Source organism: Heterocephalus glaber, unplaced genomic scaffold, assembly GCF_053883595.1.
Source record: "Heterocephalus glaber isolate CG9 unplaced genomic scaffold, H.glaber_assembly_v1.0 deba00001538, whole genome shotgun sequence".
NCBI classification, from domain to species: Eukaryota; Metazoa; Chordata; class Mammalia; order Rodentia; family Bathyergidae; genus Heterocephalus; species Heterocephalus glaber.
The window spans coordinates 28872371-28898706 of NW_028258333.1; the positions used below are offsets into that span (position 1 = coordinate 28872371).

Sequence of the window (26336 nt, forward strand, 5' to 3'; positions counted from 1 at the left end):
TTAGACTTCATAAAAAATTGTGAGGATTTTACTTATGTGAAAATCCATGCTGATGAAAAAGTGAGTGTTGGGCCGGGGATTTAGCTCAGTGGTTTCACCGCCTGCTGCGCAAGCACAAGGACCCGAGTTCAATCCCCGGTACCAAAAAAAAAAAAAGAAAGAAAGAAAGAAAGAAAGAAAAAGTGAGTGTTCCAAGTATTCTATAAACAGCAACAAGTTGTTCTACTTGAAAATACATAAAAAGTACATTGAGTACCTGCTCTGAATATTTGATTTGGAGGAAAACAAAATCACTAGTTGGATCTACCTCTTTGATAGAAAAAAATGTGTCTTGAGAGTCTAGTAATTCAATCTACCTTTCTCTGAGAAGTAAAAGAATATCTTGACCCTAAACTTTGTGAGACTCTGATGGTCATTATCAAAGGACTTCAGTGACTTTTCTTTGTGAATTTTGAACACAGAACTATTTTACAATGGGCTTAAACCTTCTGGAATAAGCAGATTACATATGTCATTATTTTAATAAAATAATTTGAACTTTTAATAAAGAACTATTGTATTTCTGGAATCCTTTACAATTCAGTGATTATGGATAAGTAATTACCTGAAATTTCTAAGAAACACAGATATATAACTTGCCTATGGCTATAGTTTCTTTGATATTGAAATACATTTGATTTTTTCTCTGCTTTAATGTCTTCCTCTATAAAAAACTGAAATGTCCCAGAGAAGTAGGAAATACATCTATAGTCTTTAAGATCTGCTATTCTGTGTAATAATTCTATTACACTTTAAGCTTAGTAGAATTTATAACAGCTCACTTTAAAGATCTAGCTGCATTTCTTCAAGCAAATCTATTATATCTTTGTGTTTATACCAAATAAATCGGAAGGCTGTTATCCTTTTAATGAAATGACTCTTGATATAACTTGTTTCAATTATCTTCTAAATAGTAAATTTTCTCTGGACATTTTTAAATATTGCTCACTTTATAGAAATGCATTTTAAATATAAATGAAAGAATACATAAAGCATCTACTACTTTGAGTTGATGAGTATCTAGCCAATAAGACTTTATATTTTTTCTTGAAAGATGGACCCTGTAATATCAACATCAGTTCCACTGTACTCATTGAAAATGGATAAAGAATATGAAGTTCGTGTAAGATGCAGACAAAAACACTCTGAAAAATATGGCGAGTTCAGTGAAGTGCTCTACATAACACTTCCTCAGTTGAGCTCATTTACGTGTGAAGAAGGTAAAGAAAAATAAGTGCCTTTTGGCAATACATCAGTTGATACATGCCTTAATTGTTAGCTTGTTGTGTAGATAAAAATGCATTCACATCAAATATCAAGGTGAGAGACCTTGCACTTACCATCTAAAACAGATATTATGTATTGCAAAACCAGAAGGAGCATTTGGTTTCCAAATTATTTAATTCAGGAAAAGTCCTGAGCTAAGTGGAAATTTAGATAGAGAAATGCTGTGTTTATTTCTAGATAGTGGAAATGCAGACAAGTTTTTATATAGTTATAAAATTTTCTACAATGAATTTGTTTTGAATGTATAATCAGATAAAAATGTTTTTCTAATCCCAAAGGAAGAAAGTATTTATTTAAATGGATGAATGTGTATATTGCATCTAAGAGAAAGCTTCATATTGTGTCAGCATAAGTAGTACTGGTGCTTTCTGGTTTTAGAAAGTTCAGGTGTATTGGGTATCTTCCCAAAAGAAATAAAAGAATCATACCACAGCGATATATGTGCACCCATGTTCATAGCAGCAGTTTGTAATAGCTAAAGCTTGGAAGCAGCCCAAGTTCCCATCAACTGGAAACTGGATAAAGAAGATGTGTTTTTTTTTATAAAATGGAGTACTACTCAGCCATAAAGAATGAAAAACTGGAGTCATTTATAGCTAAATGGATGCATATTGAGGCCATACTCTTAAGTGAAATGAATAGGACCCACATGTGTAAATACTGAATAGTTTCTCTAGTGTGAGAAACTGATAGTGTAAACAAGGGTTAAAATGATTAAAATGAATAATTGATAATTTGAAATAGGAAAAAAGGTCCAAAGACAAAGGGGTGAAGGGAGGGGAAGGGGAAAGGAAAGGAGGGAAAGGAGAAACTATGAGAAAAGAAAAAAAAATGGAAATGATGTCTATGTAAATAGGGAAGGGTGGAGGGGGTGAAGGGCGCACAGGTAATGGGGCAAAAATAAGAACCAAGATACATCATGTACAGGTACAAGCACCCAATGATAAATGTAAATGAATTGTATACCTAAAACGTACCAATAAAAGAACTTAAGAGAAAAAACAAAAAGTGCAGGTGTAGCCTTTACTTGAAGGAAGGACTAGTAAGTAGTGTGGTAGTCACACTCAAAGGAAATGTGACACATCTGAAGATCCTAGATAGAAGAACCACAAAGATGATTAAAGTTTGGAGAATGAGACCTATAAATGTAGAATAAAAGAATTAAGCTCTTAGATACAGAAATAAAGAAGGCTGGTAAATAATGAACAATAAAGTATACATGTCATCACTTTCAATGGTTTTCTAGGGCATTATGAGTTGAAGTTTAGTAATGAGATAATCATAAGCTACAAAGAAATTTATATTTCTGCATTTACTGTATAGATTGAATGTCACTAAATAGCACTAAGATGGAAACTTCAATAGCACCATTGTTTCTAAGCTCTAGTTACCTGGCTTGTTTTTAAACAGTATTTCATATAATGCAATTAATTTTTAAAAAGGACAATTACCACAAATATTTTGAGCTTAATGATGGCATTTGATTTCGTTAGCACAGTTTTTTCCTAATCGGCTTTTCTTTCCATACTAAAAAAAAAAAAAAAAAAAGAGGGGAAACTGTGGCTTCTTGGACTTCTGAATGTGTCATTGCTATAAAATTACAGATACCACAAGATCTAAAATGATATCCTTTCCCCTAATAATTCTCAAAAATATCCATATTATTTCCCTTGGAGATATTAATAATTTATTAAATAAGGAAAGCATATTTCAGCATAAAGGCCTACTTTTTAAAAGCAAAATTAGGTAAATTCCACATATCTTTTTCATTTAAAAAGTGGTAAGCCTCTGCCACTGTTGGTAAGAATACTGGAAAACAACTGCAAAGTTGTTTAGTCTTGTGGCATAAAAACACTTAGTCTTGAGGAATTACACAGAAACTTTATAGATTTCCCCAAGTCTCATACACAGTATACTACAAGCTGAAGTCAGGAGTCTCAGAAGGAATGCGGGGATTTAAAGCTGTGAAATGATGTTTTATGTGTCTAAGAAATTTCTGTCATGATTCGTAATAAAGATTTCATCCACATTTTTTGACAGATCCTCAATCTAGAAGCTAAAAAATATGAAAGGTAGGAAGGAAGGAAGGAAGGAAGAAGGGAGGGAGGAAGGGAGGAAGGAAGGAAGGAAGGAAGGAAGGAAGGAAGGAAGGAAGGAAGGAAGGGAGCAGTAGTTAGGTCTGACAAACAATAGTTTGTCCTAGAGCCAAAGCCCTTAGTGATACTCCTTTGACTAATTAAATGCTTAGATTGTTTGTTTTGTTCTGTTCTGTTTTGTTTTAAACATGTATGTCTGAGCCATATCCTTTTTATTTTGCAAGATTTCATCAATGTGAAAGGATTTTAACAGTAGACAGAGGTGTTCTTAGAACAGAAAAAAACCCTAAGTCATCCTATTGTTTGCAAGGTTATCAAATGAATTCAAATTAGCAAATATTTTTATGTAGAAACAGAGAATGAAATGTGAACTTTGCTTTAACTTTCATAATTCTGAGTGAAATATTCTTGTGTGTTTCAGAATTCCAGTTTCCATGGTTCTTAATTATGATCTTTGGAATATTTGGACTAATGGTGATGCTACTTGTGGTCATATTTTCTAAACAGCAAAGGTAAGTTCATCTTCTTTGATATGTTTTTACAAATTGCTTAGATTCCTATGGATTCTTTGATATTTTCTCTTGTGCATTTTGAGTGGAAATTTTAATTAACCCAGTAAAACTTTAACTCCAGTTATACATTTACTATTTCTGTAAGACTCTGTTGCATTATTTTAGAGTACTTACAAGTTTAGTACTTACTATCTGGCTGTCACAAAGTACATAAAGAGGCTTAGGGCAGTACATACCCAGCATATACCTTAGGCGTATACATACCCAGCACTAGTGACCTGAATCTGTTCAATCTCAGACCCCAAGAAATCACTGAGGCTTTGCCTGAGTCTGATGCAGTCCTCAAGTACAGGCACATGTAAGGCAAACTAGAGCCACCTGGTCAACTCAATCTAATAAAATTATTGAAAGATTTTATATGATGGTGATTTCAGGTAAATCTAGGTTTCATTTAAATTATTTGGTTATTTATAATTTTGTATTTCACCTGCACTTGTAAATGCAGATAAAACTGTTTCTAAGTTTGAAGAGATTTCATTTTGAATGCTCTTTGAATCAAAAGTCTTGGGTTCCAGTTACTCAGCCACTGTTGTTTGATCATGCCTTCATCCCTTAATTTCCCTGGGTTTCCACATTTTTGTGGGTAATAGGAACGTATTAGGTCATGTGACCTTTAAATTTGCCTTGAGCAATGAGATGGTAGCATTCTGTTTTTCTTCTTGAAAGAAATTTAGTGCACATTACAGGGAGGTTTTTATACAAAATATAGGGGAAAATGAATGATGTAGGCTGTCAGTTTCTTACATTTAGGATATTTTTAAAATCTCTTAATTATGTTCTCCTCCTAGAACTAGGGCCACTTACCACTCCCAGGTTGCCTAGGACTGTAGGTTTTGCACTGCAAGTCCTGAGAAATCCCCCAGTTCTAGGCAAGACAGTTGATCATCCTACCTAGAATTGAAAACAAGTTCTCTAACTGAAGCTAAGACCCATCTACAAATCAAAATGGGATCTATGTGAATATATTGTTACAAACATTTCATTGGCTTTGGGATATTTGAGCATTTTTAAACTCCACAATAGAATTTTTATTAGAAACAATTCCTGGGCTGGGGATTTATCTCACTGGCACTACGCCTGCCTAGTAAGTGCAAGATCCTAAGTTCAAATCCCCATACCAAAAAAAGAAAGAAAGAAAGAAAGAAAGAAAGAGAGAGAGAGAGAGAGAGAGAGAGAGAGAGAGAGAGAGAAGGAAGGAAGGAAAGAAAGAAAGAAAGAAAGAAAGAAAGAAAGAAAGAAAGAAAGAAAGAAAGAAGGAAAGAGCAAGCAAGCCAGCCTATAATGCTAACCCTTCTAGAGTGTCAAGCATGCTAAAAGTCTTCTGAATGCAGAATGAGTTATTTTCAGAAGGGTTTCATGTTTAATTTTATAATATAAACCAGTAGGAAAGCAAAATTCACTCCACACAATTTCATTTTGCACGTAATTCTCGAGAAATATTTCTGTTTGTGTTGATAGGTGAACGCATATGCAATTGTAGTAAATAAACCCATTACATATGCAATGTTATTTGTTCATACTTGAGGTCAATTTGGAGTTACCATGAAGGCCAATGTGTTACACTGTTTACCTATGTTTGTTGACAATATCTGAAACAACAAAAATCCTCTTAATAAATAGGATTTCAAAGAGTACATTAACTTTTCTCTAAAACAATATTTTTCATGAGTAATTAAACTAAACTAAAAGTCACAATCCACAAATTATAAAATTAGTATAAAGTCTTTATTGTACATCCAATTTCCTATCTAAATTGAGCTCTTTGTAGGAAAGAATCATTTTTTTAAAATTTTGCCATAAAACCCTCATCATTGTTTAGATTTGTATGTTCTATCCTGAAAAAAAATAGGTATAGAGGACCAAACATGAATTGGATAAATGCTATTTATGGCAAACCAAAGGCTGACATCATATTAAATGGGAAAAACCTGAAAACATTCCCTCTAAAGTCAGGAACAAGGAATAGATTCCCACTATCGCCACTTTTATTCAACATAGTATTCAAAACATTATCCAGAGCAATCATGCAAGAGAGAGAAATAAAAGGATACAGGTAGAAAAGGAAGAAGTCAAATAATCATTAGTTGTAGATGACATGATATTGTACATAAAGAATTCCACCAAAAAACTCCTAAAATTAACCACCAAATTCAGCAATGTAGCATGATACAAAATAAACACACAAAAATTGATAGTGTTCCTATATGCTAATAATGAACTCACTGGGAAATTAGGAAAACAATACCATTCACAATAGCGTCAAGAAAAATTAAATACCTAAGAATTAATCTAACTAAGGAAGTGAAAGATCTCTACAATGAAAATTACAGTCCCCTGAAAAAGGAGATTGAAAAGGACATCAGAAAATGGAAAGATGTCTGCACCTGGCTTGCAAGCGCAAAGTCCTGAGTTTGATCCCTGGTACCAAAAACAACAACAACAACAAAAAAAAAAACAACAGAAAGAAAATGGAAAGATGTCCCCTGGTTCTGGATAGGCAGAACCAATATTGTCAGAATGGCCATACTCTCAAAACTTTTATACAGATTTAATCCAATCCCAATCAAAGTACAACAACATTCTTCACAGAACTAGAAAATACCAATCCTAAAATTCATATGGAACCAGAAGAGACCCAGAATACCAAAAGCAATCTTGGACAATGAGAGCAAAACTGGAGGCATCACAATATCTGACTTTAAGCTATAGTACAAAACAACTGTGATAAAATGGCATGGTGCTAGCACAAAAACAGACATGTGAATCAGTAGAACAGGATAAAGGATACAGAAACATCCCCAGACACATTCAGCTATTTGATCTTCAACAGAGGAGTCAAAAACATATACCGGAGGAAAGATAGCCTATTTAATGAATGGTGCTGGGAAAATTGGCTTTTGCAGAAGCTTGAAGCTGGACCCATATATCTCACCATGTCCTAAACTAAAATCAAAATGGATCAAAGATCTGAACATTAAAACAGAAACTTTGAACCTATTGGAAGATACTATAGGTAAAACACTTGAAGTCATAGGTATAGGAAAGAGCTTTCTGAACAAAACTCCAGTTGTTCAAGAAAAAACAGCAAGAATCAACAAATAGGATTATATCAAATTAAAAAGCCTCCCCACAGCAAAAGAATCAATTAATAGAGTGAAGAGGCAATCCACAGATTGGGGGAAAAAATCCCAGCTATTCCTTGGACAGAGGACTAATTTCTAGAATATATCAAGCACTCAAAAAAATTAGATCACCCAAAATAAAATACCCAATCAAGAAATGAGCAAGTGAAATGAACAGACACATCTTAGAAGTATAAGTGGCCAACAAAGATATGAAAAAAAATGTTCAACATCTCCACCCATTAGAGAAATGCAAATTAAAACAATGCTAAGATTTCATCTCACACCAATAAGAATGGCAATCAAGTCAAACATTAAATACTGGCATGACTGTAGTGAAAAAGGAGCTCTCCTAATTGGTGAGAATGTAAACTAGTACAACCATTATGTGAATCAGTATGGAGATTTCTCAAAGAACTAAAATTAGAAATTCCATTTTACCCAGCTGTTGTTCTTCTAGGTATCTTCCCAAATGAGCTAAGATAACACGCTACAATGATACATGCATAGCAATGTTTATAGCAGCACAATTCATAATAGCTAAATCCTGAAAGCAGCCTCTATGCCCATCAACAGATGAATGGATAAAAAAGTAATATCTGTACATAACTGAATACTAGTTAACTATAAAGAAGGACAGATTTGAAACCTTCATAGGAAATGTATGCACTGGAAAATGTAATTTTGAGTGAAATAAATCAGACACACAAACTTAAATACTGTATGCTATCTCTTATTTGATCAAGGCAAACTGAACAAAGATCAAAATAAAGAATGGATGAAAGTAAAAAATGAAATAAATCTTTTGCAAATGTGAGGGGTCCAGAAGACTGAGGGTAAAGAGAGGGGAAGAAAAGGGGAAGTCAGATTTAAGACCTGCTATGTACAGGTACCAAATATCCGAAATGAATGTAAACATTACATGTCATAAACATGAGCTAAGAATAATACTGACAACAAGAATGAAAATGGGCAAAGGGGATTTAGAAGCAAAGGGAGGGAGGTGAGTGGGAAGGGGGAGGGGACTGAAAAATGCACAAGCTGTGTTATCTACATGTACATACTGCACAAGAAGAATGCAAATTTCATGTACTGCAAATGCACTAATAAAACAAAAATTAAAAAATAAATTTTCATATTCTAATGAAAATAAGAAATGGTAGAAAATAGTCGTCAGTAGGTATAGAAATCACATGTAGTTCCAACAAAATCATACTCCAAAGAATCCGGTCCTTATATCTATCTTCCCCAGAAAGCCAGATCTCTTAAGGTTACAGGTCCTATATATCTTTGAACTTTTGTGAGTCACAATTCATTATCTAAGCTGCTTTACCCTATCTTAATCCAGGTAAGAGTCATCTCTCACATGACTTATAATGCAATTTGTATTTGAATAAAAGAATAGCAACATCATAGTCTCAAACATGCTATCTTTACTTTGCAATAGTTTCCAGCATATGACCCACTGAGGCTTCAATCTATTATTAATTAAGGAAAGAAATAATTGAGTCAGCATAAAACAGAAGTGGGAAACTGAAACCCAAATTCAGACTGCAAATCCATGTTTTGTTATTTGTTTTATTTTGGAGTAAAAAAATTGTGTTACAAAGTGTTTACAAAATAAAGAATCATCATACAAAAATCCAGATTTCTGGACCATCCTTAAAAACCGAATGATGGAGTCAAACAAGGCTGATTTTTTTTTTTTTTTTTTTTTTTTGCATGGCATGTGTGCAGCAGCAGAGAACCAGCTGTCCCATTTGGGAAGCCATACACACTCCAGTTTGACACCACTGTCATTCCTCCACAGAGCACTTTAGGGGGCTTCTTTTATTCATGTGCATAACCAACATGAGCCCTTGTGGTTTCAGGGTCTGACCCTGTGGTTTAATGTCACAACTTTTAACACATGCTGAGTGCATCATCCCCTTCCAGAGAGAGACTCAGAGACAGAGACAGAGCGACAGAGAAGCACAATATCAAACATTAGCCGTTTAGTAATATTTGCTTCCTATAATTAGTGCTATGTTACTTTTTTTTTCCATTTTTTAAAATTTGAAATATTCATTTAGAGATGCAGAACCAAAAACACAGCAACATGATAGAGGACAAAGAGCCTGGGTTTTAAGTCAGGTACTCTGGGATTGAGTCTCAGCTGTGCCAAGTATTAGTGAATGATCTGAACATATTCCTTAATTTTCTAAGTTTTTGCATAGACAATCTGCTTCTTTGGTTGTTCTAAGGACTAAAGAAAATATCTGGTGCAGCAGTCAACAAACGTGTCTATAAACAGTAAGACAGTAAACTTTTAGGTGTTAGAGGGGTTACATCTCTGCCACAACTACTCCATTTCACAGCTCTGACATGAAATGAGCCAAAGACCATTTATAAATAAATGAACATGGTTGTGTTCCAAAAACATTTTTCTATATGAATCGAGTGGCAAGCCAGAGTTGGGCCACAGGCTATAATTTGCCAACCTGTACTCTTGTGCAAAGTAAATCTCAAAGTATATGTAGTATATCAGAGGCAATCAAAATGGCAAGTAATTTATATTATTCATCTCTGTATATGCTACTCATCAGTAACAATTTGTTTTTAACACTTACCCCACTAAGTAAGCATACTGGTGGTGGCCACTCAAAACAAATTGTAAAATTAAATTTGGCTTATTCCTTACATTAAGTAAAATGGCAGGTAGAAATATTGACAGAAAAGGTTCCTTACTGAATAGTCTAGACAGTCCATTCACACTATGTATAGAAAAACCAGATTACTATCGTTGCCCAACAATGACATTTCTGATTACTTGGGGGACTTTTTTAACCATAAAGTAAGTTGTTTGGAATGATAATCTCTGAGCTTTTCTCCAGTGCTATAATGCTGGTTTTCAGTTATAAACTCCAGCTACAACATTAACTAAACGGGTAAATGATTTATTCAAATTTCTTTAAGGAATGCTTACTGAACACCTTCTTTGGGCCAGGAATTGAGATAAATGCTAGGGATTCAACAAGGCACAAGACAGGCAGGATAGATAAATTAGTATCAAAAAATTATTTTAATGTTCAGAATGGAAAATGTAAGTGCATCACAGAATTGTCTGTAAAAATCCATCCTAGTCAGTTAGAGATAGTTTCTCAGATTTTGTCATACCTGAAAAGGAGTCCTGTAGTAACATTCTGGTTAGAGATCCTTTTGAATGAATTTATAATTACTGTGAACTGTGTTGTGTAACTTATCTCTGCCCACCCTCTTTCAAATGCATAAATAACTTTGGTTCTATTTAGACTGCCTTTCTTTCTTTCTTTCTCTCTCTCTTTCCCTCTTTCTTTCTACCTTCCATCCTTCCTTTCTTCTCTGAAAATTACTAGCGAGATATGCACTAAAATTGCCTTCTTATAACTGACAAGGAAATTAGCTTCATATGGAATTACATTGCACACTCTCAAATACTAAAATTGGTTGACAATAAAAAGCATTAAGAAAAAAATGTAAGAAAACCACATCTTATGTAAATGGACTTCAAATGAGAGTTTTTTGTTGCTATTGTTTTTCTTTTTTCTACAGTTTTTCTTTATTACTGCTTAGTATTTTCCTTTCCTGCCTCATATTCCACTTATATAAAATACCAGAATATTTGGAATAATTTATAGCACTGCTAATATTTTATTTCTATCTTTATAAAGAAGAGAACATGTAAATTTTAAGATATGTCATACCAAAATTCTATTTGTTTTCAAGGATTAAGATGCTGATTTTGCCCCCAGTTCCAGTTCCAAAGATTAAAGGAGTTGATCCAGATCTCCTCAAGGTAATTAACAAACCTATATAAATTGTACATAGCACTAATTAAGTCATATCTAAAGAATAATGTCATATGTGGAGAGTGTTTTGCAAACTATGTGCATCAGATTTAAAATTACTTAATCATCATGAGGATCTTTTCATAGATCTTCATTTTTTTCTGCTTCCTAGGAAGGAAAATTAGAGGAGGTGAACACAATCTTAGCCATTCATGATAACTCTAAACCTCAGTTCTACAACGATGACTCTTGGGTTGAATTTATTGAGCTAGATTTTGATGACCCTGATGAAAAGACTGAAGGTTCAGACACAGACAGACTTCTCAGCAGTGACCATCAAAAATCACTTAATATCCTTGGAGCAAAGGATGATGACTCTGGACGTACTAGCTGCTATGAACCTGATATTCTGGAGACTGATTTCAATGCCAGTGATGTGTGTGTTGGCACCTCTGAGGTTGTTCGGCCAGACAAGCTAAAAGGGGAAGCTGATTTCTTGTGCCTTGATGAGAAGAATCAAAATAATTCACCTTATGATGCTTCTCCTGACCCTCAGCAGGCCAGTGTTATTCCAACAGAGGAAGACAAACCACAACTACTTCTTATTGGTAAAACTGAGTCAACTAACCAAGATGCCCCTTCTCAGATAAGCAATCCTAGTTCACTGGCAAACATGGACTTTTATGCCCAGGTAAGCGACATTACACCAGCAGGAAGTGTAGTCCTTTCCCCAGGCCAAAAGAATAAGGCAGGAATGTCCCACTGTGATACACATCCTGAGGCAAACTTCATCAAAGATAATGCCAACTTCTTCAAGGGAGATGCCAAAAAGTGCGTTGTCATGACCCCTCACATCGAGGTCAAGTCACATGTAGAACCAAGCTTTAACCAGGAGGATACTTACATCACCACAGAAAGCCTTACCACTGCTGCTGAGAAGTCTGGGGATGCAGAACAGCCTCCAAGCTCTGAAATGGCTCTCCCAGATTATACCTCCATTCATATAGTGCAGTCTCCACAGGGCCTCATACTCAACGCGGCTGCATTGTCCTTGCCTTTGCCTGACAAAGAATTTCTCTCATCGTGTGGCTATGTGAGCACAGACCAACTGAACAAAATCATGCCGTAGCCCTTCTTCGGTTTCCCAGAAGTGACATATTTCATCATAAAAATTGGCTAGGGCATGAATGCTTAAACCAAAACATGTTTTCTTGGGAGAGTGTGAGGGTGGGTATAGATTCTAAATGCCTTTTCCTGAAATGTTGAAACATGATATTAAAATGAAAAAATAAGAATGCTTAATCAGATATATATTCCTTGTGAATTGTAAATATTTTAAATTGCCTCAAAGTCTGTTTAGTGGCAGTAATTGTCTTATTATGGTGGTGTTAATTTTGTGATACTGAGCGTTGAATGGCTACACCTTTAATGTACAGTAAATCAAGCGTTTTGAAAAAGCAAAATAAAGTCAGGTTGCTTTTGCAGTTCAGGAAATTGAATGCAAGTCATAGCACAGGCTAATTTTTTTTTCTTTTAATTAACTGGGAAGTAAAACTTTAGGTAAGAAGGCAAAAATAGTTTGGATATATAAAACATTTATTTTGACATAAAATTGATAAAGATATTTTTAATAATTTAGACTTCAAGCATGGCTATTTTATAATACACTACACACTGTGTACTGTAGTTCAAGATGACCTATCCAAAAAAAAAAAAAAATGTAGTGACTACAGTGTAACATTGGTTTAATGCTGTGTTCAGTGTACCTAAAAAAAAAAAAAGCAAACAAATTAGTTTTTTTACAAGGTCCTTTTTATATCTCCCAAAACTTAAATAATCCTAAAAATCTAGTAACCTGCATTATTGGGACACAGTCACTGTATCTGAATTTTTAGACAAATATTTTTTAATTTAGAAAACGTTATTAAAATGTTTACACTGCATAAACCAAAAATACAGGGGGGAAACTCCCTTTCTACAGCGAATTTCAGTTCAAGTCCCAGAGCTACACGCTAAGAGAAGTAGAGGGTAGGATGGCTCCAAGGGGAGGCTGGGAGCCCGGAGAACTGTGGTGCACAGGGAGGGGCTGGGGAAGCACGCAGATCACGTGAAAGAAGCTCCACCACTTCCGCGGTAGCGTCTCTTCAAACACAGCTCGGTTTTATATCATAGTTAGCTAAGAAGAGAAGAAAGGACAAGAATCATTTTGTACATCGAAGCAGACTGAATGAAGTTAACTGGGTATGGAACAGAAAGCTCAAAAAACAGGTCTCTGTTTCACAGCCTGTAACCAGACACATACTTGTTACTCATGGTAATGGGACAGAAGAAGCATGGTTTTCTAGCCCAAACGATAACTCAAAAGTAATTAGATCAACAGCAGAAACTTTTTCATTAAACCTTTTATAGGACTTATTTCAAAAAGAAAAATAAGAACTTTCATTATTTTTTATTTCCTCTCAAAAGGACTAGACTCGAACCAAGTAGAAATAAAAGTAAATTAAAAAACACAACAAAGCTCTAAGTAGTATATTAATTATTTTTTCAATTCCTTCATAACCTCAACATCATTCATTAGTATAGCTCCCTAAAAGGTTTATGAGTGAATAATTTCATCTTACTGAAGAATGTCTCATTTTCAGTATTTTTAAAAAATTTAAAAATTTAAAGTTAGTTTTAAGATAAATAGTATTTCACATTTAGCTCAGACCTTTGGAAGAAGCAAGCTTAGTGATTGGTAATTTTAATTCCCTCTTTCTTGCAGAAACAACAGTGAAATTCTAGAATTGGGTGTTTAAAGTTCAACATGTGACTTTGTAATCATTTAATTGATTGTCTGCTACCTTGCTGCTATGGTTTTCTCCAGGAGGTACATCATTTAGTTTCACATAAAATATCATTAGTGTAGAACCTAATTCAATTTAAAGCTGTGTGTTTGAAAGAACTATCTTATTTCACAATAGGCTGATCACATTTCTATAGCCAAAAAATAGTTAAATACCTCAATGAGTTTCAGAATGTCATTTTGGTACTTTGCTGGCCACACAAGCCATTATTCCTTAGTATGACTAGTTGTGTCCTGCAATCTATATTTAACTTTCCTTATGTCTGTGGATGTATTCCTTCAAAGTTTAATAAATTTATTTTCTTGGATTCCTGACTGTGTGCCTCTATTGTCAATTCACAACATGAAAAGCATCCTACCCTAGACTGGATACTGTGAGTCCTTCTCATTGTAAGGGGAACTTAGCATAACTAATTGAAATACATCAGCAAAGGCACAGAGATTTTTGCTATGTGCTGGACTAAATAGAAACGGAGGAGGCAGATTCCTGCCTTTATTATTTAAGGAGACAGGAGCCAGTTCAGAAGTATCCTGCTGGCTTGTCTGGATTGTGCCCTCTTCTCAGGCTGGGACTCCTCATAGGCAAAGGCTCATAGATTCATACATTAGATGTGTCATAGAAGTTGCTTGGTGTATCCCACTTGATATGGTGTGGTGGGGTGGAAGAGCATAGCACTTGACAGTGTCTTTAAGCCACATTTCTGGCTTGAACATGTTCCCTGGGTGGAGGGAAAGCAGCTTTGCATCCACTGTCACACATTAAATGTCAGTTTGCCACATTGGCTACTTGTCATCATGGGAAGAAGATAATAAGTCTCCTTGTGATGGACCTCCAGGTCTCGGAGAGAGACTTGTTAGGTAAATTGTGTAGTAATTTGAGGGAACAGCAAAGCCATGAAGCAAAGGTTCCTGCTACAGGACACTCCAGGTTGCATAGCTACTGAGTCACAGGCTCTCATGCAGGCACTGAGTCCTGAGATGTGGGAGACTGGTGATGGTATTGATAAGTCCACTGAACAAGTGGTTATTGCTTCAGCAAGTTGCATCCAAGCTGCATGAGTTTTCATAATACATGAAAGTTATATTCAATACAGAAAAAAAAATTCTTCACCTGTAGTGTTCTGCCTTTTGGGAAGCAACTGTTTCAAAGATCTTCAGGGTAAAACCTGTTGGCTTTCTTATTTGGACATATAATCTGTAAAATCGTGGCCATTATTTCACTAGGATATTGGAACATGCATTAATGGAACAAAACAAAAGGTCACCATTGTAAGCACTAGATATTTATTTCTTATGTGTGCTATACAAGATTCAGCCTTCTATGAGTTGAAAGAGCACAATCCTTTCTATTTCAGATGCTTTCTATTCAGAAGATGGCTTTATTTGTGTCTGTATTAAAACTTCTCAATGGTTCTACTAAGATATACTAACCCTGAAATTTATTCAAGTGTTGTAATATTTTTACACCAAAATATATCTTTTCATGTGCTTTGTTTAAGGTAATAATACCTGAAAAAATGTTCAACATCACTGGCCATTAGAGAAATGCAAATTAAAACAACACTGAGATTCCATCTTACTCCAGAAAGAATGGCCATCATCGAGAAATCAAATAATAACAAATGCTGGTGAGGCTGCGGGGGAAAAAGGAATCCTTCTACACTGTTGGTGGGAATGTAAACTAGTACAACAACTATGGAAATCAGTATGGAGATTCTTCAAAAAGCTTAAAATAGAAATTCCATTTATTCAGCTATTCTCCTTCTAGGAATCTTCTCAAAAGAGTTAGAGACATCCTATTATAGTATACAGGCATATCTATGTTTATAGCAGCATGATTCATAATAGCTTAATCTGGGAAGCAACTACATGTCCATCAATGGATGGATAAACATAATGTAATATACACACACACACACACACACACACACACACACACACACACAATAGAGTACTATTCTGCTACAAAGAAAGATAAATTTAAGTCATCTGAGGAAAATGGATACACCTGGAGACCGTAATGTTAAATGAAATAAATCAGACACATAAGCTTAAAAATGGCATGACTTCTTTTATATGAGAAACCCAAAATATGAATAAATTAAAGTTCAAAGTAAAAGATAGATAATTGGAAACAGAGAAATAGATCTTTTGCAAATGAGAAGTGAACCAAGAGGTGGAAGGAGGGAGAGGGAGAGGAGGGAAAAGGGAGGTAAAAAGAATCGAGACATGTAATGTTCATGTACCAACTTCCCACGATGAATGTTATCATTATGTATTGCAAACATATACTAATAAAAAAGAATATGTTCCATTAGAAATGCATTCTGAATCCAGAATAAATAGTGAGCAGAAAATTTCGAAGCTACATAAATTCAAACTCTTTAGTTTGGAATCCAGGATCCCACATAATTAGCCTCCTTTGTCTTTGCTAGTTTAATATATGAAAACTGAAGGTAAAGGGCACAGCTCATGACTAAGAATCTCACTTTTGGTTGACATTCCAGTCCTCTCACCTTGGAATTCTAATAAACATATTAGATCAACTACATTACACAGATAGATAGCATTGCTCAGGGTTAAAATGATATTTGACTGGTAAATTATATCTGGATGGAGAGAAGTTATAAATGTATGGAGATAAACCATACTTTGGATTTGAACACACTGACTCTTACAAGTGCTCGATGGGGACACTAATTTGCCCATGGAGTTTTAACGAGATATTGGTGCCACTGAGACATAAGAATTTGTAAGCCTGAGAAACTATGCTACCTGCTCAGCAAGAGTTGCTTTCCTTACACCTGAGATGTCACTTGGAGGGAAGAAAATGGATGCTGGACAACTGTATAAACAGCTGTGTAAACTGATGCAGTCTGTTGCCACCACTATTGCTCTAAAGCAGAAAGCTTGATGCTACCTGCTGTTGCATCTGGGGGACGAGCATCGCTGCTCTGTTGTCCAGCAGCCCACTGGGATCCTAACTCAGCCTCAATAATAAATTAGAGGGACAAAGTTTAATGAAAGGAAGACACTTTATTTGTAAACAGGGAAAATGAGGGAGAAAGGAGTAGATAGCTACCCTGATAAAAAATAATCAGGATAGGGGACTCTGGAAAGATGGTGGACTTGTGAGCCCTTTGTTCTTAGCTGTTTTTACAGGGAGAGTGAGTGACTCTTTCCCCTCCACCTGAAATTTGGCATAACTGGATGGGCTTCTGGGCATCTCTGCCTAATAATGGTGCATGTGCATATTGCTGTACTCTGTAATGACCCTGGAGTGAATAATATAGTGACTCTGGAGTGAATACACATGTGTGTAAGTGTATGTGTCAGTGCATAGGTGAGTAGACACTGCCTTAAAGTTAGTCAGCCTCCCCAATTTGCTTCCCCTATATTTTATCGGAGGTGAGGCAGCTTATCATTTGTGCCCCTGGCTTTCTCTGTGTGTCCTGCCTGGCAGCAGTTTTTCTGGTCTCTTGGTGCAAGGCCATTTGGTGCCTTTCTTTATCTAGTTGGTTTGTTTTTTTCTTTTTCTACTCCTGTCCTTCACTTGCTTCCCAGGGGAATCTCTCTAGTAAAGTTTGTTTTTAGCTCCTTCTAGTCAGAATTAGCTAGCAAATCTAAGGAGGCCTCTATTTTATTTTTTTGTTGTTGTTTACAGACACCTGTCCCTACACTGCCCTACATCCTTCTGTCCTACATCCTTCTAAGTAGACTAGAACCAATATGGTCTGTGGGCAGCTGGTTAATATCTGGTTGAGCCCAAGAAGATCCTCTTGTGGATGTATTAAAAGACACTTCGCTATTGAAAAGTGTATGCTTTTCTCATTTCTGTGTTCTTAACTAGGCCTCTTCTTCCACCTAAAAAACTCCTACTTACCAAGCCTTCCTGTCAAAATTCTTCTCACCCTTCATAGCCCGCTCAAATGCTTTCTTCCTGAAACATCCCCCAATTCCTTCCAGTGTTAAGTGATTGTTCCTTTATCTAAATCAATTTTAATGGTGTTTATCGTATTCTGCTTGTTAGCTCATGTTTTTGTTACTTTCTCATCACTGAGACAGGGTACCTGATACCCACAGTTCTAAGAAGGACAGGCTTATTTTTGCTCATAGTCTATAGAGGTTTCAGCCCATAGTTGGCTGGCTCCAAAGCAGGACAGCATGGCTGGGGAGCATGGCAGAAAAGAAATAAGTCATGGAATGGTGGTGGGAAGCAGAGAGACCTCAAGGTAGGATAGAGAGAGACCCTTCCAGGCCACACCCCCAGTGACCCACCTCCCCCACCAGGCTTTACCTCCCAACATCACATTTAGCTATAAACTCACCAGGGGACTAATCCACACTGGTGAATATCACAACCCCATGATCCAGTCACCTTCCCAAAGCTCCACTTATGAGCACATAAGATGTTAGGGGAACATCTAAATATAAACCACAACAGCTCACCTCACCACCTAGGATGGTTTTATCAAAATGTATTCCAAGGAATACTAGATCCCTAAGAAGTTCTAAAGGAATGATTCTGTACTCAAGCAAGTTTGGGAGAAATCTCAAATTACACTCCCTTCTGAGAAAGTCATAGTGTATTTTCATAGTGTATTTTGATATATTAACACTTCTAACATTTAAAAACAAGTTTAACACATTGTTTCCTAATTTTTACAACAACAAAAAATATATAAGGACATCTCAAAGATACTGTGAATTTGGTTCCTACTGCAATAAACCAAGTCACACTAACTTTTTTGTTTTCCCAGTGCATATTGACATTATTTATAGCCTATTAAGTGTGTCATAGCATTATGTCTAAAAAAACATTGTACAGGGGCCGGGGATTTAGCTCAGTGGTTTCGCCCCCTGCTGTGCAAGTGCAAGGACCTGAGTTCGATCCCTGGTACCAAAAAAAAAAAAAAAATTGTACAAACCTAGCATGGTGGTGCACATCTATAATCCCAGCACTCTGGGAGGCTGAGGCAGGAGAATCCCATGTTTAGCCCAGCTGGGCAACTCAGAGAGATCCTGTCTCAAAATAAAAGATAAATAATGCTGGGAATGTGTAGCTCAATGGGAAGGCCCTAGCTTCAAACCCCAGTATCAAAATATTTATATTTATATATGTGAATACATATATTTATATGCTAAAAATCATCGGAGCCTTCAGCAACTCATAAGATTTTTGCTGGTGGAGGGTACTGCCTTCATGCTGATAGCTGCACACTGATCTGAGTGGTTGCTAAAAGTTAGGGTGGCTGTGGCTATTTCTTAAAACAACAATGAAGTGTGTCATATTGATTGCCACTTCCTTTTACAAAAGATTTCTCTGTAACATACAATGCTGTTTGATAATATTTTACCATCATAGAACTTTTTTTCCAAAATTGGAATCAATCCTTATAAACCTGCTGCTGCTTTATCAACTGAGTTTATGTAATATTCTAAATCTTTGGTTGTGCTTTCAACAGTGTTCATGGCATCTTCGCCAGAGATGCAATCACAAAAAATCACTTTCTTTGTTCATCCATAAAAAGTAACTGCTCGTCCAGTAAATGTTTTATCATGCAATTATAGCAATTCAGTCACATGTTCAGTTTTCACTTCTAGTTTTCTTGTGACTTCTACCACAGCTGTGGCTACTTCCTCCAATGAAGTCTTGAACCCCTTGAAGTCACCCATGAGGGCTGGAGTGAAGTTCTTCCAAACTTCTATTAATGTTAATATGTTGACCTCTCTCATGAATTACAAATGTTAATCAAGAACGATGATTCCGGGCCAGGGATTTAGGTCAGTGGTGCCGCCGCCTGCCTTGCAAGCGCAAGGTCCCGAGTTCAATCCCCAGTACCAAAAAAAAAAAATGATGATTCCTTTCCTGAAGATTTCCAGATCCATCAGGGTAATCACTACCTATGGCAGCCATCACCATTTGAAATGTATTTCTTAATTAATAAAATTTGAATTTGAAATTACTACCTTATCCATGGGCTACAAAATGGATGTTATATTATCAGACATGAAAACAACATTACTGTCACTGTACATCTCCATCAGAGCTCTTGGGTGATCAGATGCCTTGTCAATAAGCAATAATAGTTTGAAAGGAGTCTTTTTGCTGAGCAGCAGCTCTCAACAGTGGGCTTCAATTTTCATTAAACCGGATTGTAAACAGATGTGCTGTCACCCAGGCTTTGTTGTTCCACTTACAAAGCACAGACAGAATTGTCTTTGTATAATTCTAAAACATTCTAGAATTTTCAGAACTGTAAATAAACATTGGTTTCAACTTAAAGTCACCATTGCATTAACCCCTATCAAAAGACTCAGCCTTGGAAGCTTTGAATCCAAGCATTGATTTCTCCTTCATAGCAATGAAAGTCCTGGAGGGCACCTTCTTTCAAAAGAAAGTTTCTTCATCCACATTAAAACATCTGTTTCTTTGTGTAGCTGCCTTCATCAATTACCTTAGCTAGATCTCCTGGGTAACCTGCTTTAGCATCTAAATTAACACTTGCTCTTTCCCTTGCGTTTTTGTTATGAAAGTGGCTTCTTTCCTTAAACCTCATGAACAACCTCTGCCATCTTCAAACTTTTTTCTGTGGCTTCCTCATCTGTCTAAGTCTTTATAGAATTGAAGACAGTGAGTTCCTTCCTGTAGATCAGGCTTTGGGTCTGAAGAGACTGTGGCTGGTTTGATCTCCTATCCAGATATTTAAACTTGCTCCACAAGAGCAGTAAGACTGTTTTGCTTTCTTATCACTCCTGCTCACTACAGTAGCACTTTTAATCTCCTTCAAAAACTCTTTCATCACATTCACAACCTGGAAATTTGGAATAAGAGGCCTAGTTTTTTTAACCTCTCTGGGGTTCCAACATTCCTCCCTCAATAAGATTACTCATTTCTGATTTTGATTTAAAGTGAGAGACCTGAGACCATTCTTTTCACTTGAATAGTTAGAGATCATTGTGAGGTTATTATTTGATCTAATTTTAAGGCTATTCTGTCTCAGGGAATCAGATGACCTAAGAAGAGTAAGAGAAATGGTGAAATGGCTAGCCAGTGGGGCAGTCAAAAAACACACAACATTTATCAATTAAGTTCGCTATTTCATATGGGTATGATCTGTGGCACCCCAGACAATTAAAATAATAACATTAAAGATCACTGATCACAAGTCACCATAACAGGTATAATAATCATGAAAAAAACTGAAATGCTGTGAGAATGTGACACAGAGACACAAAGTGAGTCCAGGGTGTTGGAAAACTGATAGACTTGCCCAATGCTGGGTTGCTACAAACTTCCAATTTGTTCAGAAAATGTGATAAGGGGAAAAGCTATGAAATGAGTTATGCCTGTAATAGTGAAAAAATATCCATTATATATCTATAAGCACTTACGAAAAGCTGCTTTATGAGTAACATACCTGGCACAAAATAAAATCATAATAAATTGCAGATGAACAAGAATCTGAATGAATCATCTTCATATGATGTCATTAAACTCTTACTCTCTGCATATAACTTCCCAAAAATAAAAGGCAAAGAGGCTGCATGGTTAAAATAGTCACAGATTCTTCTCATCTCAACTCAGGTATATTACTTTTTTCATATGTGGAATGACATTTTTCTAAGGGCTTAGATGGTTTAGAGCATTCATTATCCTCTCTGTGAGAGCGACTTTTTATCTGATTCTTAAAACAGACTTTGAATCTCCTGCCTTCTCAGCCCAAATCCTTGGAAAGAATAGTTAGTATATGGAATTTACCAACATTAATAAATTCTCATCCTTCCTTGGAACACCTCATTTGCTTTAAAATTGAAGTCTGACAACTCCAAGAAATGCTTATATCATTCTTCACGAGAAGGAATATATTTTGCTATGAACCAACAGGGTAATATTTATCTGTTAGTATCTGAGCAAAAGTAATGCATTCCTTACTGCTACCTACTAAGCTAAAAATATAATTCATCTAGCTAGAACTTCAAATACAACAGATTTTTCATTATAGTGCCAGGAAGCTATCTTTGTAGGAATATATAGAAAGCAATTTTCTATTGATTTTTTAAAAAGAAACTACATGATTGCTCTGTGGGCATCAAGGGTTGTTAACAGCATTTTCTGTAAGTATAAAATAATTTGTTAAGAAATTGTGTTCACTTTGGCTTTCTCAATGGAACTGTATCCAAAATTTTAGAAAGATTTTCATTGTTACCTTCCTGTTAAATGGTAAAAATAATAGAAATAACTTGCACCGGGTTCTGATTCTATAAAGTACTTTCACTTATATTATTTAAGTTGAATGTAACAAATCTGTGTTGTAAGAAATTTAAATACTATTTTTAACATTTTTATAGAATGGAAAACCAGTATTCAGATGTTTAGTGGACCTTCCCACAGTTAATAAAACAGTAAATGATGGAGTCAGAGTGAAAACTCAGACCTTCTAATTAGTCCACAGTTCTGGAACCAATGCAAACTACATTACTTAGAAAAGAAAGGCTTCTGATCCAATTCATACTGTGAAGAAAATGAAAAATTCATTGTTTTGTAAGATGGATCCAAAGAGTCATCTGCAAAAGATAAGGTTCTTTTTCTGATGAACAATTATGGTGTGTTAGTAATTGTTTAGCAACCAGTTCTTGGGTTGGAGTGGTCCAGATTTGTAACATTTTCCAATTTCCACAGTGTAAATTCTACCAATGTGATGATTTTAAGCCTTTAATGTTTTCTCATTACATACAAAGTTGGGAGGAAATAGCATAATCAGTTCTCATGATTGTGCAACATTACAATTTCAAGTAAAGTATGAAATTTTTCATAATGGCTAGATCATGATTTTAGCTAACATTTATAAAGCACTTGCCATATACAAGACACTGTCCTAAGCACTTTACATAGATGAACTTATTTATCCTCACAATAATATTATGAGGCGAATTCTATTATCTGCAGTTTACCAATATGGTAACTGAGGCACACATCATTTAATTTATTTAACCAAAATCAATAAATATTAGTACTAGGATGCAAATATAAGCATTTCAGCTCAACTCCAAGCTCTATATTCAATGCTATCCTAATTTCAAATAGTAATTGTGCCCAGATTGGGTTTTTATGATAATAAAAGGTAACCAATTACTGAAAATTTACTAATCCAGGCAGACAGTTTATATTTGGCATTGCTGATGCTTATACTACACAAGGATCATCTTCCCATACCTTCAAGACAACCATTTATAATGATATCTGAGAAAAACAGAGATTATCAAATGTCTACTTCCAAGTCTTCCACATTGACATGATAATTTCATTTTATGCCTCTCCCTTTTGTTCCAAGTTTGCTGTGGTCACTGCACAAAACTGGATTATGGACCTCCTTGAATTGTTGATGTAGTAAATTTAGAAATGTTAAATCTCTTGATACTCCAAACAAGACTGTAGAAAAAAATGTGAATAGCTACAGAGAATTACATCAGCAGAGAAATATCATTTTTACCTCTAGAAGCATGAGAGCAATCATGAAAAAAAGTAACCCCTTAACAGAGATTCCTCTCATATATACAGCTCAAACTCTTTCCTCTAGACCCACCTTTCTCTATGAGAAACCCTCCTTCTCCAAAAACTCAAAGTGTGATTTTCTTACTTGTTTAGAAAAATCCCTATCTCACTTCCAGAAAGGGTGGCTTGTCTCATCCCCACCTTAGCCACAGCTGGCATCTCCTGGATGTTTCAGGGTTAGTTGAGCTGCACTGACCATAGCATCTGTGTCACCTTGAGGTGACTGGAGCTCCTTTGTGGTGTCAGCCATCAGGACTTGGATGGGTAGCTATCAACAGCATTTCTGTCCTCTACCTACTCTGGGAATGGCCCTGTCTTAGGTGTAAACCTAGGGCAGCAGTTGGCTTTCCTAGGAGTTGACCTCGCCAGGGCTCTGGCAGGAATGGTGGCACAGTGCTTCAAAATTATGTAGTGGCCAAGCCCAAGCCTGTATTGGGCTCAGGCCTGGTGGCATGTGGGGCTCTGGAAGCACCCACTCTAGGGTTGGCTCTTCCAAGGTTGACGGACAGAGCACTGTAGCTTCAGCTTCCCCACCAGGCTAAGGAATAAGGGCAACTGAGTCTGCTACTGACTGTGCCTTCTTATAGTGTTGAGGCTTGAGCCCAAACCCAAGGGCATGGGGATTAATGCTCATTTTTGTCACAGACTGTTTCAGTGAATCAGAGGATTAAAACAAAAACTGAATTATTCAGAATATACCTTTGAAACTCCTGGATGGAGTAATGGAATAGAAGAGTGAGTTGTGCTAGTGTTGTGGGATATAAGGAACTGGAGAGACCACTGGGAACAGAAGGATTTTATTCCATGTCTTAGATGTACACCAGATCAATGGACTGGAGTTCAAAGGTTGAGACCAGAAAAAAGGAAAGGTTTCATTTTTATATATTTGGCCAAAGGAGTTGGTCTTTATAATGACATAGCAACCAAGTTTACAGAAGCAGGACAAGGACAGACAGTTTTGCAACTTAGCCTTGAAAGAAGACAGAGCCTTATGAATATTGTGAAAACAAGATGACATAAACTTTGTTTATAGGACATAGTTACCAATTTTATCTGTACCTGAACAAGGAGTTAGAGCTACAGGGAAGGGGAGAGGGGACCTGAGGTGGGAAGACTTCTCAAGGCAGGGAAAAACTTGTTTTTCTTTAAGTCCTGCTTCATTCGCCCCCTTTGATGCTTTCTATAACAAGTTTTAACAGACAGCACCATTTTTATCATCATTTATCTTGTCACCAGGGCATGGCTTCCTATTAGGCACAAGTTGATGCTTAAGGCCATCAGTTGAGTGGTAGTATGTCTATCAAAGTCTCTATGGCTGACTGAATATTTCTGACAAGTAAAAGTAAGAAGAAAGAGAGAATTGTAACAAAGAGGATAAGAGATTTATGTTGCCATTTTGACTCTATGTTGATCCTCAAGGTTCAGCCACGCATAGGCTGGTCAGGTTCCTGAGTGGCCAGAGCAGGGCCTCCATTTCCTCAGGCTTCAGCCATGAGCATACTAGTCAGATTTTGGGGTGACTAGAGCAGGGCTGTCATTTCTCATGGTGGCCCAGTCTCATCACAGGAACAGCTGGTTCGGGTGGTCTGGATCCTGCTGGCTGGTCTACTTGTCTTGGGCTGCTGGCTTTAGGTGACTCTGGTAGACCTAAGGTATAGTTCCTACAACTTTAACAGTAGTGGGGATGGACAGGATTACAGTACGGGCCCCAAAGTTGTTGGATTTTATTTCTTGACCCAAACAAAGTCCCTGAGCTTGAAGAGGTGTACTGAGTCTGTTAGGCTTATGGGAATTTTCTCTTGTTCCTGGTCATGGATGTTTTGTATGGCTATTTTTAATGCCTGCATATTTTTTTTTGGTGGGGGTGGTGATCTGTTCTACTAGTTTATAAAGATTATACTTAATTTGGCTTCTAATTGGTGGTGACCAGCTGAACAAGATCTCATATAGGGAATACCTACTTTGTTTGCTGGAGATGCACCTAACTTGGAGGAGGACTGTGGGCAGGACTTGATCCTATCTCAAGTGGGTTTCCTGGCAATATTTTTTCAAAAATTTGTTTGAGTGTCTGATTAATGCATTCCATTTTTCCTGAGCTCTGTTGCCAATAGGCTGTATGTAGTTTTTATTTTATGTTTAACATCCATGTGAGTCCCTGGATTACCTTGGCTATGAATGCCAGTCTATTGTCTGACCCCAAGATTAAAGGCAATCCCAATCTTGGGATGATGTCTCTTAACAGTACCTTGGTGACCTTTTGTGCCTTTTCTGTTCAGGTGGGGAAAGCCTCAAACCATCCTGAGAATGTGCAGATCAGCACCAACATGTATCAACAGCCTCTCACATAAGGCAATTCAGTGAAGTCCACAACCAAGTTTTTACAAGAGGTAGTACTCATTGCTGGAATACCCAGGGGCTGAGTGGGCCCTTATCTTGAGTTGTTTTGAGCACAGGTTAAGCATTGCTCACATATAGCTCAGGTGATGGCAGTGAGCTGCAGCACAGAGAAATGACAGTATAGCAACATCTATAGTGCTGTTTGTCCCATGTGAGACCATTGATGGAATTGTTTTACAAACCTGGGGACCATCATTTCAGGGATGGCCAGTCTCCCATGAAAGCATTTCCATCATCTTCCCTTGATATAATTACCAATTTCTTGGAGAAACCAGCCCTTTTTATTTGAAGAGTAATTTGGGGTCTCCAGAAGAGGAAGCTCCTGGATGAGGGGCATAGCTAGGGCCCTTCTTTAGTGTTATGGGGCCATCATAACAGCCTTTTTTGCTCTTTTGTCTGCCCTTTGCTTTCCTTTGGCTCCCCATATTCCAGTCCTCTGCTGCTCCCTGAAGTGTATAATAGCCACTTTCTTTGGGTCCCATACAGGATCTAGAAGCTGTAAGACTTCTTTTTATATTTTCCCAGCAGTTAAGAGCCCTTTTTCCTCATATATAGCTCCATGAGCATGCAATGGTATAAAGGCATATTTGGAATCAGGATAGATGTTAGCTTGTCT

At 36.5% G+C, this 26336-nt stretch overlaps 2 protein-coding genes across 15 annotated transcripts in view; both read left to right on the forward strand.

Annotated features, from left to right (window-relative positions):
* The window catches only part of Ghr (growth hormone receptor), a 284924-nt gene extending 270849 nt beyond the window's left edge, over positions 1–14075 (forward strand). For all 9 annotated transcript variants that reach the window (XM_004848567.4, XM_021261448.2, XM_021261449.2 and 6 more), the window contains 4 exons: positions 1094–1259; positions 3844–3934; positions 10861–10930; positions 11095–14075. In XM_004848567.4, coding sequence (XP_004848624.1) covers positions 1094–1259; positions 3844–3934; positions 10861–10930; positions 11095–12051 — 1284 coding nt within the window. In that variant the 3' untranslated portion in view covers positions 12052–14075. The remainder of the gene's footprint in view (positions 1–1093; positions 1260–3843; positions 3935–10860; positions 10931–11094) is intronic.
* Positions 14076–15271: 1196 nt separating this feature from the next.
* Positions 15272–26336, forward strand: part of Ccdc152 (coiled-coil domain containing 152) — a 63903-nt gene continuing 52838 nt past the window's right edge. For 3 of the 6 annotated variants that reach the window (XM_087189464.1, XM_087189461.1, XM_087189465.1), the window contains exon 1: positions 15304–25710. The gene's annotated coding sequence lies outside the window, so the exon portion shown is untranslated. Of the gene's footprint in view, positions 25711–26336 lie in introns of all 6 variants that reach the window. The other 3 variants (XM_087189468.1, XM_087189467.1, XM_087189466.1) reach the window with 3 other exon arrangements.